At 44.5% G+C, this 16,653-nt stretch overlaps 1 protein-coding gene across 1 annotated transcript in view; it reads right to left on the minus strand.

Moving 5' to 3' along the window:
• Positions 1–306: 306 nt before the first annotated feature.
• The window catches only part of DNAH3 (dynein axonemal heavy chain 3), a 169,854-nt gene continuing 153,507 nt past the window's right edge, over positions 307–16,653 (minus strand). Inside the window, exons 53-61 of the mRNA XM_063099804.1 lie at positions 15,449–15,674; positions 12,023–12,267; positions 10,293–10,409; positions 7,749–7,903; positions 6,763–6,930; positions 5,100–5,242; positions 3,052–3,256; positions 2,145–2,282; positions 307–660 (exon numbers count right to left, since the gene is read on the minus strand). Coding sequence (XP_062955874.1) covers positions 307–660; positions 2,145–2,282; positions 3,052–3,256; positions 5,100–5,242; positions 6,763–6,930; positions 7,749–7,903; positions 10,293–10,409; positions 12,023–12,267; positions 15,449–15,674 — 1,751 coding nt within the window. The remainder of the gene's footprint in view (positions 661–2,144; positions 2,283–3,051; positions 3,257–5,099; positions 5,243–6,762; positions 6,931–7,748; positions 7,904–10,292; positions 10,410–12,022; positions 12,268–15,448; positions 15,675–16,653) is intronic.

Here is a 16,653-nt window from a genome sequence, read left to right on the forward strand (position 1 = left end):
TTAGCCAAATGACAAAGCCTAGGTTGAAAAGTCCCACTGCCTGTGTTCAAACACTACTTTAGTAGCTCTCTGATTTGGGGGGTATTAGTTACCTTCTGTGTATCATGGTTTCTATAGCCATAAAGTGAGGATAATAATAATGTGACCTTACTGCTATGAAATAACCTGGCTCATAACAATTAATCTATTAATATAATTACCACCATCATTACTATCATCATGATGCCATGAGATTTTCAAATAAGGAAAGGTGGGTTGTAGTTGAGAATTAAATGCCTTTTATTTTCTGTTCTGAGACAAATGCCATCAGTTATCCAGCTGGCACAGTGAGGCTACCCCACGGTTTATCCAATGCTTCTGGAGCATGTCTGTTGGAAGCTCAATGGAGAGGACATAGTTGGTAGAGTGGCCTGTGGTGGAGAGGATGCCTCTCCGGGCACTCGTTTTGTAGACTGGACACACGTAAATGTTCTGATGTAGAAACAATGCACTCTTGCCAGGTTTCAGCCAAATAATGGGCAATTGGTCATAAAGGATTTTGGGGAGAGACTCCCCAATCTGCATCATTTTCCTGTCCCAACGGGCACCTTCTAAGAAGAGCCCTTTAATGTAGGCCCCATCTTCTGGGTTACTCTCCATGACCGTTTCTTGTGTGGTTACCTGGAAGAGTGGAAAGCTGTGAGTTCCATTGCCTACCATTTTCCTACATGAGGTAGCATTAAGAAATTGGAACCATCTGATACCTTAAGTACAACCCAGCTGCAATGTCTGACTCTCCAGGATGCATCTCCAAGGACAATGGAGCTTCTGTAATAATATTACTGCCTGCCATACATGGACCAGGTCTGACTCCTAGTCAGCATGCTGCCTTTATATATGGTAGGCACAAAGAATGTACTAAAGTAGGAGTCAGGAGGCCACATCACCTGTAACTAGCATAGTGACCTTGCATAATTTCTTCCCCTTCTGGACCTGGATCTATGAAGTGAGGGGTTTGATTCAATTCAGAGGCAGGCTGCTAAAACAGTTGTAGGGGTGGGAGGAAGAAAGCCTTTGTAGTTTATGTCAGTTTCTGTGGTGTAAAGACTCCCACTATGGTAGATTTCAGGATACCTTCTATTTAATATCTAGGTTATAAAATTCCTGAAAATGTAACAACTGGCTCTGGTGAGCTGGTATGAGTGAGCTCAAGCACACCACTATTTAGATTCAGAGGCAATGAACCCAAATCCTTTCAAGTAAATGTAGAAAATGGTCTAGTAATAGGAGAATAGGGAGCAGTGGGGATTATGGTGAACCAGAGAGTACAAGCTCTGTTTAAAATCATTCACCCCACACTGGCCAGCTGCCAAAAAAAAAATCATTCAAATTCTAATGGTTTTGTTATTGTGAATGCAATGTTCTTCTCATTTCTAAGTTCTTATTGCTAGAATAAAAAAGGCAATTTTTGTATATTTGACTAATATCCAGGCACCTTACAAATTCTATTCATTCTGATAGGTGTATTTTTAGTCTTTCAGGATTTCTATGTATACAATCATTTTAACATCAGTAAAGATAGTTTTATCTTTTTTCCAATGTTTATCCTCAGTTTTTTTTTTTATTGTATTCATTTTGGCTTAACATTGTCTTCAAAGGCCCATCAAGTTAAGTTAATTCATAAACTAAGACTTAGGGCAACCAGTTTTTGACCTTTGGACTAGATGATCTCAAAGGATCTTTCCATAGAATTAAACTTCTACAATAGTCCATCTTACCCCTCCTCTTCACTATTGGACATTCCTTTGACCTTACTCCAAGCAAAGGACCACCCAAGGGCATTAACATTCTTCTGAATGAAGAGTACACCACTTTGAACAGACAGCATGGGAGGATGCTTTCATCTTTCTTGATATAACAGTGGCAGAGTTTTCCTCTGGTAAGATCCTTTTTTATATACACAGAGACAAATCCTTGTGATTCCTCTGATTTCTGTAGAGAATACCTTTTGGAGCTACCGTAAGTCATGCTAAGTTCTTCATTTGTACCATCTCAGAAGCACCTGGACCTTAATACTCCCAAATGTTTGGACTTCTTATAAGGAAATGGGCCACATTGCCTTCTCTGGTGGCCCCTTGAGCTGGCCTAACCCAAAGTACCCCTACCTCAAACTCAAATCCAACGTGGTCAATGGGGATGGTGTATTTTCGGGCATAATTCTGAGAGACACCTGTCAAAAAAGACTGTGTGAAGTAGAATCCAGAGATCCAAAAGACCACAGGGGGACCCTTGTCAATCCATTCCTGGAGAACCAGAGAAGTAAAAATTCAAAATCAACAACACAGCAACGATAGTTCAAAGGCAGGTAATGTAAATAAGTCCCATAAAGAAATATGCTTTTTCCCATTTTTCTTTAAATAGATAGCCCTCTTACTTTAGCTTATCTTTTCCCAGTTTTTATGAGACTGACTACCTGCTACCTACTACGCAACAGGACGCCCTTGTTCCTAGTTTTTAAATAAGGGTACAAAGTAATATATTTCCACTTTAAGAAAAGCACAGGTGCGAGCTAGTGTCAGGGATCAATAGAGAGTGGTGGGGACTGCAGCAGTAGGGGATATGTTTCTTGTCTCAACTGAGCAGCAGGTATTCATTTCCAGCAATGGTTGCCATGCAAAAATGCAGGCCCATTGTTTCAGGTCTTCCACTGTTTGCAGGACAAACATCTCTGGATTTTTAGGTGTAAAAATCCAATGTTTACAAGCTAACTCAAAGTTTTTAAATTACCAGGCAGCCAAACCAAACATACGTATTTGCCAAATCTGGTACATAAGCCATCAGTCTGTGACATTTATTTTGGTTTCTACTCTTGCCTCCACAGACTATAACCTTTTCAAGGGCTGTGAAAGGTCTCCCTCCTGCCCCCAGCTCTGGGAAGACTGTTTCCAGGTGCTCTCTGGGATGCTGCGTGGCTATCCGCCCTACTCCTCCTGCCTCTAATCTGTCATTTCAGAACACCCTCTCCACCTGAATGAGCATGCCAGGTGACCAGTTATGCTGACTCTTAGGTACCTGAAAGAAGGCCAGGCGGGCCAGCAGGTCAGCTATGTAGCCCCCCAGGGGCTTCAGTGATGGGTAGGATTTGGCTGTCCACATGCCTGGCACTTTACCCATGAGCATGCTATTGAAGACTTCCTCCAGCTCTGAGGACATAAGGACCTGTCCTTTGATGGCTCGCCCAAGGTCAATGAGGCTTCTACGAACTACTTTCGTCAGCCTGCAAGAACAAAGGAGATGGTTGAGCTTGGCTCTCTGGTGGCCAGTCTACCCAGGAACACTGGCTCCAGTTCTCCTTTCACAACCCCCCCATAGCCTTGAAAGGTCAATAAGTGCACAATCATTAGTTGAGAAGAAAATTAAATCAACCATTACCTCAAGATAACTTTGATGTGTATCTTTCCAGATTTTTCTCTATGTAAACAGAATAAATTTGGGGGGTGGGGGAGGTGGTGGTATGGGGATCTGAACCCTTGACCTTGGTGTTATCAGCATCACACTCTAACCAAGTTAGTTAACTGGCCAACCCTTAAACACAAAATATTTTTAATGGGATCATACTATATTACCTTTTTTGTTATTTGTTCTTCTCTCTTAGTGTATAGGGAACATCTTTCCAATTCCATAAATAGAGACCTAAATCATCCTTTTTAGTGACTACCGAGTGTTCCATTTTATTTAACTACTCCCCTATTGTTGGAATATTATTTCTAGATTATTATTGTTGTAAGCAACATTGCCAGGAACATCCATCCGTATCAATCTTTGTGCGAATGTCTATTTTCCTTCTAAAAGAATTTCTGGCTCAAAGGGCATGCACAGTTTTAAGCCATTTAATCTATACTGCTAAAGTTGTTCTTTTTATAGACTGCAAGGTGCCCACCTGAGAAAAGGCAACCAAAGGGCAGCCTGGGAGATGCCACCTGCCTCTCTCTTTGTTCTGAATCCCAGCCAAGCCCAGAGGGAGTTCACCGGAGGATGCCAAATAATCTGCCACTAGAGAGAGCTTGTCATCCTAAAGACGTATGGAATCTTAACCAATTAAGCAGAAGAATGATCAAATGTAGGAAAGGGATTCCTGGATGTGTAACCACCAAACATTCATATCCAGAGGAATTTAAGGTTCAGATATCTGGTGCATGTGCTTGCTGAGGGTCAAGGGTCAAAGCTACCATCTGAGGGATTACACCACAGACCTCTGTTCCACCTAAAGACCTGATCGCAAATTGTTTCTCTCTTCTTGCAAGTATGAACTCTGCTAATCTCAAGGTTTTAGTACTCAAGGAAGCAACACTTTCCCCAGAAGACACAAAAGTGGTTCCCCTGAACTGGAAGCTGGACTGTCACCTAATCAATTTGGGCTCTTTATACCACTGGGCGAACAGGCAAAAAAAGGTAGAGGGCAGGGATGGTAGAGTATGACCTGAGCTGATTAATGGAATGGTATAGAGTATTGCCCAAGGTGATTAAAATCCTGACCATCATTAGGAAATAAGATTGTTGTTACCCTGTTCTCTTATATTATTACCACGACTAGTGGTAAAGGCTAATGAAGGTCCCTGCAACCACCAAGGAAGAGCTCCATTGGCCTTAGGAAAGAATGGGTAGCAGAGAAGGGAAGACATTGGGCCTGGTGTCTGATCAGACGAATGAGGACCACAGCCCTCTATGCCAAGGTGAGTTTTCTCATCTGTAACATGCTGGTAGAGGGATTAATAACTGTGCATATTTCAAAAGACTCTTGTGTGTTTTGAATGAGAACCATGCCTAGTGCTTGGAACCATATCTACCAATAAAACCAACTCAAATGACAACTTTTACTATTCGTTTGTGCTTAGTGTGAGTTTTAACCTGACTTTATAGATGTCACATAAATGAATGGGAGAGAATGAACAGGAGTGATATAACAGTGGCCCACACAAGCTGGGGAGGGCCCTGTTCACAGCTCTCCCTACAGGTGGGACAAACCACATCCTCTGCATGGCAACCCAAGTATCTCAGCTACTTGCCCATTAGATTCTACCCCTCATACTCCAACTCCCAGGCAAAATGATCCGGCCCACCTGTTGAATCTGATGATCTCCTGCCTTAGGACAGTATTCATGGATTCCTCATAGACCACGGGGTACAACTCCATGACCACTTCCAGGTTAAAGTCTTTGGGAAGCTTGGAGAGTATGTCCTGGGCCAGCTCCTCAACCACTTCCTTCAGTTGCAGGCAGTAAAGACATGCATGAGAAACAAGACCAAAGGCTGAGGCTTTGTCTGGGTAAACTTGAAGTAGTGAGCATCTGTCTCTTTAAACATGATCTATTAGACTTTCCTGGGAACTCTCCTACAGAAGCCAGTTCTACCTCATGGAGTGGGGGTAAAGGAGGGCACTCATCACCCCACCAGCCTCGGGGAGGGCATCACCTCTCAGCCCAGAGAGTAGAAATGCTGGACAATGAGGACCCTGTCCTCACACATGGGGCAAGGGTCTGAGGGCCAGGCAGGGGATTCCTGCTCAGTCAGGAAGCCCCAGGGCAGCACTGAACACTGCCAAATACCTTCTGTCTACAAGGTCACCTCTGGGTGAGACTCTCCCAAAGGCCTCAGAGCTGGCCCCATAGGACCAGCTCCTGGTGCAGATGTGACTCTCTAGGAAAAAGAAAAGCCCTGCGCTTAGCTGACTTGGGAGGGAGATAGGCCTAGAGGACTAAGGAGGAGTAGGACCCGGGTGTGGGAGAGACAGACAGCTCTGCCACCCTGTGGATCTAGGAGACCGGAATGTCACTTCTTTCCCTCTTCCCACCGTGAGGGCAAATTCCACCCTACACTGAAACACACCAACCTGGCTGGTTTCCCTTCCTACCAGTTACCACTTACGGCACTACAAACCAAATCAAGAAACCAGAGCAGCAAGGTCCATAGCTGGAAGGGGTGGAACACGAGATAGCTTGAAAGGTGGAGAAGTGAAGGAAAGGGTGGGAGAGATGGGGTGGTGGAGCCAGGAGACAGTGATGCTGGGTCTGGCTATGCCTCTGATTTTAGGAAGGACTTGAAGCCAGTCACTTCCTCTCTCGGGGTTTGTTTTCCTTTCATTTGCAGACTGAGGGTGGTAGACTGGGTCAGTGTTTCACAAAATGTGGACTGGCACCACTAGAGGTACCCAGATTTTAAGTGTCTCCAGGACACAGAACAAATAAGTTATTCTCTTTTCAAGTTTTGACCATCCTTCTCTTTTCATTCTTCTCAAATAGAAAGTCTCAGGTTGGTGCTAATTTACCAGTTCTGTAACACTTGTTGATCTTTTAACAGGAAGGCCTTAGTTCAGGGGCTTTGGCCAGCAACAACATCTGGGAAGAACTTAATAACTATTTAGCTTTCATTTTCTTTTTGTGCTTATTATGACTTTATGGAAATGATATTGGGTTTCCATTTTATGGTTCTGATGTGCAGTTTTTAAAAGAAATGTTTTTAAGAAAAATAGTTGGTTTAAAATTTGTAAATGTATGTAAATGTCATACATAAATCACCTATTATAGGTGATACGTGGATATAGTGAAATGTCGTAAGGGAATAGTTGACATTTTGGAAACACTGGTTCCCTTCCAGCTCTGTAAGTCTAGAGCACCCACTCCCTTCTTTGGGGGTGTGCTCAGTCCCCACTTTCTGCCTTCTTGGTCAACACCTACAATCCTGTGTGCCCACTGGATGGGAAACACCTATCCCAAGCTGGGTTACCTGGGGGGACTTGCCGCTCCCTCCCGACTGTCTAGGGAGGGTCAACATCACCCCTTGAAACAGTTGGTTGGTTTCCTGGTTGTCCTTGGTAATGTCAGCATTTTCGTGGAGGCCAAACACTTCTGGGTGGGCTGTGATGGGGAGGGTCCTGAGATACTCGATATAGGACTGGAAAAGAAATCTTTGGTTGACGTAAACACAGGGTCCCCGGGGTCCCACAGATGACTCAGGGCTTAGCTGGACCCAACCCAAACAGGAATCACACCGTGTGGTAGCACAGGCCCCACTCCCCACCCTCCCCCCACTCACAGCCAGGCTGGGTGAACACATCTCAAGCTCTTCCTCATATAGTTTTCTGGGGAGTATCTCCTCTCTCACCCCAGCTTCCTCTCTTCTCCCCCAGGAATCCTGGCTTTGGAGTCAGAACTGGGTTTGGATCCTAGCTTTGTCACAAACTAACTGTGTAACCTTGACCTAGTCATCTGATACCCCAGTATCCTTATCCGTAAACAAGAAGACAAATGAGGTCATAAAGGGATAAAACCCTGGCATGTAATGGTCATCAATAGAAGTAAGCTCCTTTTCATCCTTCCTCCAAATTTCTTGTTTTCATCTTCTCCTTCCATTTCCTTGTCTAGTTTTTCTGTCTCTCCTCTTTCACCACCTTCTGAACCTTTGTTTTCAGGTAGCAACTTCCAGCCTGTTCATTACCATGGCTTTATCTTAACCATCCTTCTCTCTCTCAACTCCTGTAGAAGAACCCTATATTTTGAAAGACCTTCTCTCCCAAATACCCAGCACTCATTCAACAGTAGCAATGTCTCTCTTGCAGACTTTTGGGAATATTGGAACTAGCTTATAGACCCCAGCCAGGAAGCGCACAGCTGCTCCTGGGATCTCCTTGGCTACACTGCAGCCCCATAGCCATATGGAGACTACTGAGCTCCTCCGAGGGAAAGAGGTAGGCTCCCTCCCTCACCCCTCACCTGGTAGGTGCCATGGGGAGGGATGTAGTAACTGTCTCCAGGAGCCAGGCGATAATGGTCCTGCTCGATTTCCTTACAGTAGAATGTGGACAGAAGGGACAGCAGGAGACGCCTGTCTTTGTCATCAGTCACTCTGCCTCCATAGTTACATTCCCCTGGGGACAACCGACAGAAGAAGAAGTTGAGCCCAGGGAAGGTCAATAATGAGCTTGGTCATCAACCTGAAATATGGGATTCTTCCAGCCAAGGAGCTCTGCTGGGACACAGGGTTGTTGAAGCCATACTTAGCATGGAATGAGAAGGCCTTTTTGGTATTAGGGTTGCTACAAAAATAATACATGTTCACCTTATTACAAATTAGAAAAGAAAGATAAACCAAAAGAAAAACAATACCATCACCAAGAATTCCACCAAAGATAACTATTAATATTTAGGCATCTTCCACACATTTTTTTTTGTTGTTGTACATATAGACATACTGTATACAGTCCTGAGTTCCAATTTTAGCTCTGTCACTTAATAGCAGTTTCTCATTGGTCAGAAAGCTGAGATAACTACAGTACCCAGCTGACAACACTGTGGTTAAGATTAATTTTTAGATTATGTTTATAAAGCATTTAGCATGATGCTTAGCATATAGAAATCATTCAATTAATTACAGCTATTACAAGTACATATACTTTAGAAAATTGAGATTACCTATATATACTGCTTTGGGATATGACTTTCCCCACCCCAGTACATCATCATTAACGTTATTCTATGACTTTCTGGTTTCTACACTCAGATTTATACGAAAAGAATTAGGTAATCCTTTGGAGTAGACATCACATCCAGATCATCAACCCCATAATGCATTTTGCAGATGGTCTAGATTTCAGAGTATTAGAGTATGTGGGTACACCCTGGTATTTGGTAGCTGGGGTTGACAGACTGGTCTACAAGGAGGAGACACATCTGTGTGTGAGGGTGTGTGTGAGTGTGTGTGTGTGTGTGTGTGTGTGTGTGTGTGTGCAAGGACTCCTCTGAAGGGTGGGCTCATTCCCAATTTTAACCATTCCAGGAAGAGGCAGGTCTACAGACAGGAAACAGGAGTAGGCAAGAGATGGACCTTTGATGTCTTAACACCCATGAGATTTGGGGATTGTTTATTACCTCAGCCTATCTTGCCTATCCTAACTGGCACAGTTGGAAAGTAACTATCCTCAAGCTGGCTGGCACAGGAGGGGCAGGGTGGTTTATGACTGGCAGGAAGTCACCTGCTAAGACCACATCCAAGGGCAATAGTGTGCTCATTCTATGGACTGAAGAGGAGTGCTGAGATATTCTTCCACATAGCCTGGAATGAAGAGAACATGGCTCACTTCTTTGGAGAAGTTCTTTCACAAAACTAAGATTTGCTGAACTCTTATTGTGTATCTACTTTGGTTTTGTTTTAGGGGATGTTGTACTGACAATCACTTTAAATCAGGATTTCTCAACCTTGGCACTATTAACATGTTGGACTGGATATTTCTGTGTTGTAGAAGCTGACTGTGCATTACAGGATGTTTATCAGCATCCCTGGCCTCTGTTTACTAGATGCTAGTAGGACTCCCTTTAGTTGTGACAACCAAAACGATCTCCAGACATTGCCAAATATCCACTGGGGGGCAAAATCAACCACAGTTGAGAACGACTGCTCTAAAGCCTCAGTCTCCTCAGCTCTAAAATGGGGTTACTAATATGAAACTCATAAGATAGCTGTGCAGCCTCAATGTATTGATCATGAGTGTAAAATGCTTGCCAGGTGCTTGGGAAAAGGATCCAGACAAACTCCTTAATACATGGAGCTGAGGAGGGAACTCATGTGTGATCTTGAAGATGCCCCAGTTTTCTACTGGGCTGCACTTTGATCTTTAGCCATGGTATTTCATTCATTTAACACATCTCTATTTCATCTGCCATCTCTGAGACTACACAGTGTGTTCCTTGAGGGCAGTGACCAAAGTTTATACATTTACATTCTTCCATATCATGTCCTAGTACATATTGGGAGACTAATAAAGGTTGCGGATGGATTGCTTTATTGAAGGTGTTCCCACCTCAGGATCACTCTGTCAGGAGTGTTCTCCTTCCTGCCGCTGCCCCCTTCCCCTGTTTCCTTTCCACTTGTAAAACCCTGACCCATCCCTCAAAACCCTCTCTTCCGCCTTCAGGAAGTTTTCCATGATCACCTTCACCTCCCGCCCCTGAAATTTGACCATTGTGCTGCCTTTCTACTTTATAAGTGCTTCTCGTGTTGAACTTATGACTATTGTCATTTATTTCTTTATATTTTCCTCCTTTTGTAGACTGTGAGACACTTAAGTGTAGGGATTATATCTTAACTTCATCTTTTTACAATATCCAGCACGATAACTAAAATTAGTAAGAGCTCAATGTTTGTTGAGTAAATGAATGAGTGAGTGAGTGAGTGAATGAATGAATGCAGACAAAAGCAGAAGAGCAGGAAGGTGGAATATGATACTGAAGGTTTACAGCAGCAAGCTCCTCCCAAAATACCTGTCAGGTATGTCAGAGCATCAAATGGCACCTCCTTGTAGTCACTGAGAAACATCTGTAACTGCCGCATACTAATCCTTAGGTCAGATTCGTTGAATTCATAAGGAATATTCCAACCTGCATGAGGCAGAGAGAATTAGATGCTTCAATGCTGAGAGCTCTTAATTTTCACTCAGAGATTGAGCTGGTGGAGTTAAGCATCGTTATGGATCAAGAGCCTCTTTTAGCCCCATGAATATCAAACACTGGGCCAACTATTAGCCTTGACATTTACTGCCAACGTGGGAACCATTCTGCCTGAAAAAACATCCATCCTAAAATCAATTTCCTTATGGATCTCCCCATTTGTTAAGGAAGACATTAACATCCTGGGATTTGTGGAATGAGAATTATTCAGCCTGGCTGGAATAATGTGGTAAGGCACAGAGCTCCAAAAATAACACTAAAGCATAGCTAGAGAGCAGCAGCTATGATTAGGCAACAAAACTAAGCTGGTTTTAAGAATTCCCTTCCTCATGCTCATGGGAAAAGTGGGTGGCCAGCCTTACAGAAACTGACACTTGCATTTCCAAGGGTGTAATGGAAAATGCCCACGGGGGCCAGACACGTGACGTAAATGTGTGAACTGGGCCCGGTGTAAGACAGCAGGGTATGCTGGGACCTGTGCTCAACAGAGGAGATTAATTTCTTCCTAAACATTCACATCAAATTAAAGATATAATAAAATAATGAGACGTGTGTGCTGGCAGATAAGCACAACTGGGCAGGTGGTTGTGAGCTGCATTGCTGCATGGATTTTTAGAGGTCTGGCATGGACAGGGGGAGAGTGGCAGTTGAGAAGGTGATGTTTAAACTGCAGGTGCAGAGGGATGTCCCCTTGGCTGCCTTGACCCTCCACCACTCAGTGGAAGAGTCAGGTGGTCTGTAGAGCTAGTTGGGCCCAGGGTGTGGAGGTAGAAGGAAAGGAAGAGAATGTTCAGAGAGAACCACTGAGGGGACAATTTGCCTCCTTATATAACCTAAAAGAACTGCTAAGAACACCCTGAGGGAGGTCATTTCAAGGCTACTGAACAGAACCAAAGGCAGCCCATAGGTGAAAGAAAGGTAATCCAACCTTAAAACCATTATGATATGGGATTTGTATTTAGCAGTTTGATGATCTGCTCTAACAAGATTATTAAGCTTCTCATAAGTTAGGCCATGGATAGGTTATGTTAATAAAGAAATGCATTGTTTTTCAATAAGAAGCACAGACAAATGTCCCAGGTGTATTTCTGTCTTTTGTTGTTATGCACATGTACAGAGATGCCTAAAATGTTATAAATCACCTGGTGACAACTCCCTGGAGAATGGTCATTGTGCCTAAAATAGGCAAACACGTGGCAAAGGGAAGAAGTCCAGTCCTCTCATTATCACATTACTACAGTAATTAGGGAACCTCTGATTTTGAAGCATCACCTCTCTCCCTGACATTGACATTGACCTAGACCTAGTTATAGGGTTGCCAGATTAAGCAAATAAAAATACAACACACTCAGTGGAATGTCCATTTTAGATAAATAACAAATTACATATAGTATAAGTATGCCCCAAATACCACATGGAACATACTTATACTGTGTTTACCAGCAACCCTATCTGAGTGGAAACTTGAACGCACACCTGTGCACACGCCTGTGTCTGTCTGTGATCCTTCCCCCAGGCAACCCAAGTGCACTGCCATGGCTTACCTAGGGGGCCAAAATTTCTCCTCTCTTGAACGACGGCGTGGAAAAAACAAAGGCCAAACAACAGCTTTTGCCACATCACTGCCTTTGCACAGCTTTGGAAAAACACGGGGTCTGAGATGGGATCATTGAGGTAGGAACGCAAAAGATTGGCCCGAAGCCCTTTGGGGGGCTCGTTAGTCATTTTGATCCCATTCTGGAGAATGCTGACCGGAAACTTCTCTGATGGATAGCTGGTTAGCCAGAGCCTGGAAGAACAACGAAACCAGCTGTCAAGAGCAACACGATAACAAAAAATAACAGCTACCATTTATTAAGCACAGCTAGATGCTAAACCCACACTAAGAATTTATTACATATTCTTTCATTCTCCTTAATCCTCACAGGCACCCCATGAGGAGGGATTTACTGTCCCCTTTTACCAGTGAGGAGATGGAGGCATGGAGCAGTCAGTTGGGCTTTTCAAGGACATACCATTTGGAAGTAGATGAACTGAGATGAGAACTTGGGACTCTGACTCCAAAGCTCCTGATCTTAACCCCCTCGCTCCCCGCTGGAGGACTTTATAAGCATCTATTATGGATAAAGCATCATAGGTGCAATCAAAGTGAGCAAAACCTTGTTTCTAGCTTCCAGGTACTTACGGCCTATTGCTAGGGGAGGAAATGGGGGCCAGGCAAGGGATAAAAGACAAGCAAACAGGATGCCATCATACAAGGCATTATAAAATCAAGACCCCAGGAAGGGAGCATGGACTGTGGGGGTCCATGAAAAGAAGAGTTTTCAATGCGTTGGAGGGAGCTAGGCAAACATCAGAGAGCAAATATCAGCAAACTATGGCTAGGGAGCTGAATCCGGCCCATTGCCTGTTTTTATAAGCAAAGTTTTATTGACACACAGCTATGCCCCTCATTTACACATTGTCTATTGCCGCTTTCACCCTGCAATAGCAGAGTTGAATAGCTGCATCAAAGACAACATACACACAAAAAATGGGAACATGTATAAAAGTGTTTAGAAGCAAATAAAATTTGTAATTTTACTACGAATAGGTTAACATTTTGGTGTATTGCATTACAGGCTCTTATTAATTTGTTTTTCCTACCCAAGCTCAAGTTACATACACACCATAGCATCCTGCTTGCTTGTTGGTTTGTTTGTTTGCCGGACATCAGGGAGATTTCCAGCAGGTGGATCTGGGGGTGGAAAGTCATTAGAGGCACAGGCTGAGTAACCATGTGGAGGAGAATGAGCTGGGGATATGGTCAGGCTTGACAGGCAGTTGGCTGTGGTCCAGGCACAGGGCTGGGAGGGGAACAAGGAGGCCATAAACTGGTGGCCGAAGACCTGACTTCAGCCTGCAGATGGGTGATATTTGGTTCATGCCATTTGAACCCACACAATGCTGAAACATTTTTGACACAGTTGCCAACTTTTAAAGATCTAGGGCTTTCTCTTAAAACTCTAGATTCTCACCTTCCTTTTAAAATCATCAGAAAGTCTGATCACAAGAAGCCTGCATTCCCGAATGGCAGCAGTTAGTAAGCATTTGGCAGTAACTACCCTTCTCTATAGAGCACGTGCTCCCAGTTAACCGCAGTCCCCACCGTTCCCTTTATGTCTGATGCTGAGGCCAGCTGCCCATGAGGGTGGTCGTTGTGCTGTGGAAGTGGACTATTTCTGTGTCCAATCCTCTTCACTCATTTATGTTACATGCCTGGCGCCTGTAAGCAATTGGGTTCATGACTTTTGGGCTAGGACCACGTTATAGTAGACCTTAAATGTGAACATAAATAATGTTTTCTTTACTGAGTGTGTCATTGGAGGTCAATGAATCCACTCACCATTCCAAACCCAGTAATGTTATTGAAACTAATAGACTTCCCTTAAACTCTCTATCCTTTTTGGAAGTCTTATATGAAAACAAACCAACTAGGGCCTAATCTGACTTTGTAAATAAGCACCAAACACTTTTCTATTTTCAGACAGACATGACTAAAATGAAAATAACCAGCAAGCTTTGTTGCCTAGAGCAGGGGTTGGTAAACTTTTCCTGTAAAGGAACAAATAATAAATATTTTAGATTTTGTAGGCCCATATGGTCTCTGTTGCAACTACTTGGAGCACAAAAGCAGCCACATGAGTAAGCATGGGTGTTCTTCAATAAAAACTTATTTCTGGACACTGAAATGTAAATTTCATCTAATTTTCATGTGTCATAAAATATTATTCTTCATTTTCAAACATACAAAAATTAGTAATAGAGTTTGGACATGTTGGCCTCCCACCAAATTCATGCAGAAATCTGATCCCCAGTGTGGCAAAGTTGGGAGCTGTTTGAGTCATGGGGGCCGATCCCTCATGAATGGATTAATGCTCTCCCTGGGGGAGGGGATAGTGAGTTCTCACTCTTTTAGTTCCCTCGAGAACTGGTTGTTTAAAAGACCCTGGTACCTCCCCTCTCTCTCTCTTGCTTCCTCTTGCCATGTGACCTTCTTGTACCCACTGGCTGCCTGCTGCTTTCCACCACGAATAGAAGCAGCCTGAGGCCCCACCAGTTGCAGCTGTCCCAGAATCATAAATCAAATAAACCTCTTTTCTTTATAAATTACCCAGTCTCAGGTATTTTGTTACAGCAACAAAAAATGGACTAGTACAATTAGCTTGCAAGCTGTACTGAAAATAATCAGAAGGCTAGATTCAACCCATGAGCTGTAGTGTGTTCACCCCTGGTCTGGAAGAACAGAATCCCTGAACATTTGAGTTGAAAGGGATTTTAAAGTCTGTCTGGTTCACCCCTAATCATTTTATGAATGTGAAAACTGAGACTCAGCCTCGATGGGCTTTAAAATTCATGAAAAACAAACAGTTGTTTCCAATGTTGATAAAAATTCCATGCAGCCCAAGAAATATAGGATAAAGGAATGACAAATGATTCCTGCACTACAAGTGGGATTCCCTTTTAGATGAATAATTTTAAAAAATCAGATGTGCTGACATCTAATCTACCTTTCCTTACACATCTTCCATCATCTCCCCCAACAACTTCTCACAACATGCACCCCAGAGTCGTAGAATAACTTTTCAGTATTCCCTTAATACACCTCTTTGCTTTCACAAAGGCTGTCCCTTCTGCCTGGAATGTCCTTCCTGGCACACTCCTATTCATCTTTCAAAACCCCAGGCCATTTTCAGTCCTCCAGGCCTTCCCCAACTTTCCCATCCCTTTTCTGTTCTCCATGACTCTTACTCAAACGAGTACAGCAGGTATTACACAGTATCAACATTGTTCATCCATGGTCTGCCTTCAGCTAGACCAGGAGCTTCTCAGGGTCAGGACAGGGTGTTGTTCACCTTTATATTTCCAGCCATCAGCATTTGTCTGGAAGTTGGGTCCCAGAGACAGGCAGCAGTGGGACAGCATCTCACCTGAATCTGATGTGGGTGCTGTCAGGAACAATCACCTCTTCGCAAATCTTCTCCAGCTCAGGCATCCAGCTTGTGGCCAGGTGGCAATTCTGTAAGACCACCCAGGTCCCATCTTTGATGGCACTGTTGATCATTTTGGCAGCAATAGGGCCTTGGCCTTGGCCAAGGGAGATGGTCTGTGTTCTGGTACCTCCCATACCAACATCATCAGCAAACTTCAGCAGGCCTGAGACCAAAAAGAAAAGGGGCTTTTGAGAGAGAACAGGCCAGCTAAGATCATATTAACAATAACAACATAATAGGAGAGGTTATATCAAAATTTTGGATTCAGGATATGGAATGGGGAGACGTCCAGCGAGGGAGGCAGAAGTTCCGCAGAGACCACATGCCCTGTGGGGCCACCGTCACACAATCTGGCAGATAGGCTTCACTGTCGCCACCCGGCTCCATTCCCAGCCCAGCCCACTGCGCACAGAGTGGGGAGACGTCCGGCAGGGGAGGCAGAGGCTCTGCAGAAACCACACACCCTGTGGGGCCACCACTGCGTGATCCAGCAGGTAGGCTTCACCACAGGCACCCGGCTCCATTCCCAGCCTGGCCTAGTGCGCTCGGAGCAGGGAGATGTCCGGCAGGGGAGGTGGGAACTCCATGGGACCACACTGCTGCCGCGTGATCCAGCAGCCCAGCCCAATGCATATGGAGCACAGAGTCGTCCAGCAAGGGAGATAGAAGCTCCATAGAGTCCACACACCCTGTGGGGGGGCCGCCGCCGCACGATCCAGCAGCAGGCAGGCTTCACCGCCACCACCCGGCTCCATCCCAAGCCTGGCCTAGCGTGCACAGAGCAGGGAGACATCCTGCAGGGGAAGGGGAAGCTCTGCAGAGACCACACACTCTGCGGTGCCTCGGCACATCCCAGCAGCCCAGGCCAGAGCACACGGAACAGGGAGAAGTCCAGCATGGGAGGTGGCAGCTCAGCAGAGACCACACACCCTACGGTACCGCCCGATGATTCAGCAGCCCAGCAGAGTCCAAGCTGACCAGAGAGGGGGCTCCACGGAGAGGCCCAAGACCCGAGGCAACCACACACACAAGGCACTAGTGGCCAACTGAATAGTTACTGAGGTAGCCATACCAAATTGGCAACAACAGCAACATCTTAGTCAGTCAATAGTCTCAAACCTGTGGACTGTGAAACCCTGCCA

This window comes from Cynocephalus volans, chromosome 6, assembly GCF_027409185.1.
Source record: "Cynocephalus volans isolate mCynVol1 chromosome 6, mCynVol1.pri, whole genome shotgun sequence".
NCBI lineage: Eukaryota > Metazoa > Chordata > Mammalia > Dermoptera > Cynocephalidae > Cynocephalus > Cynocephalus volans.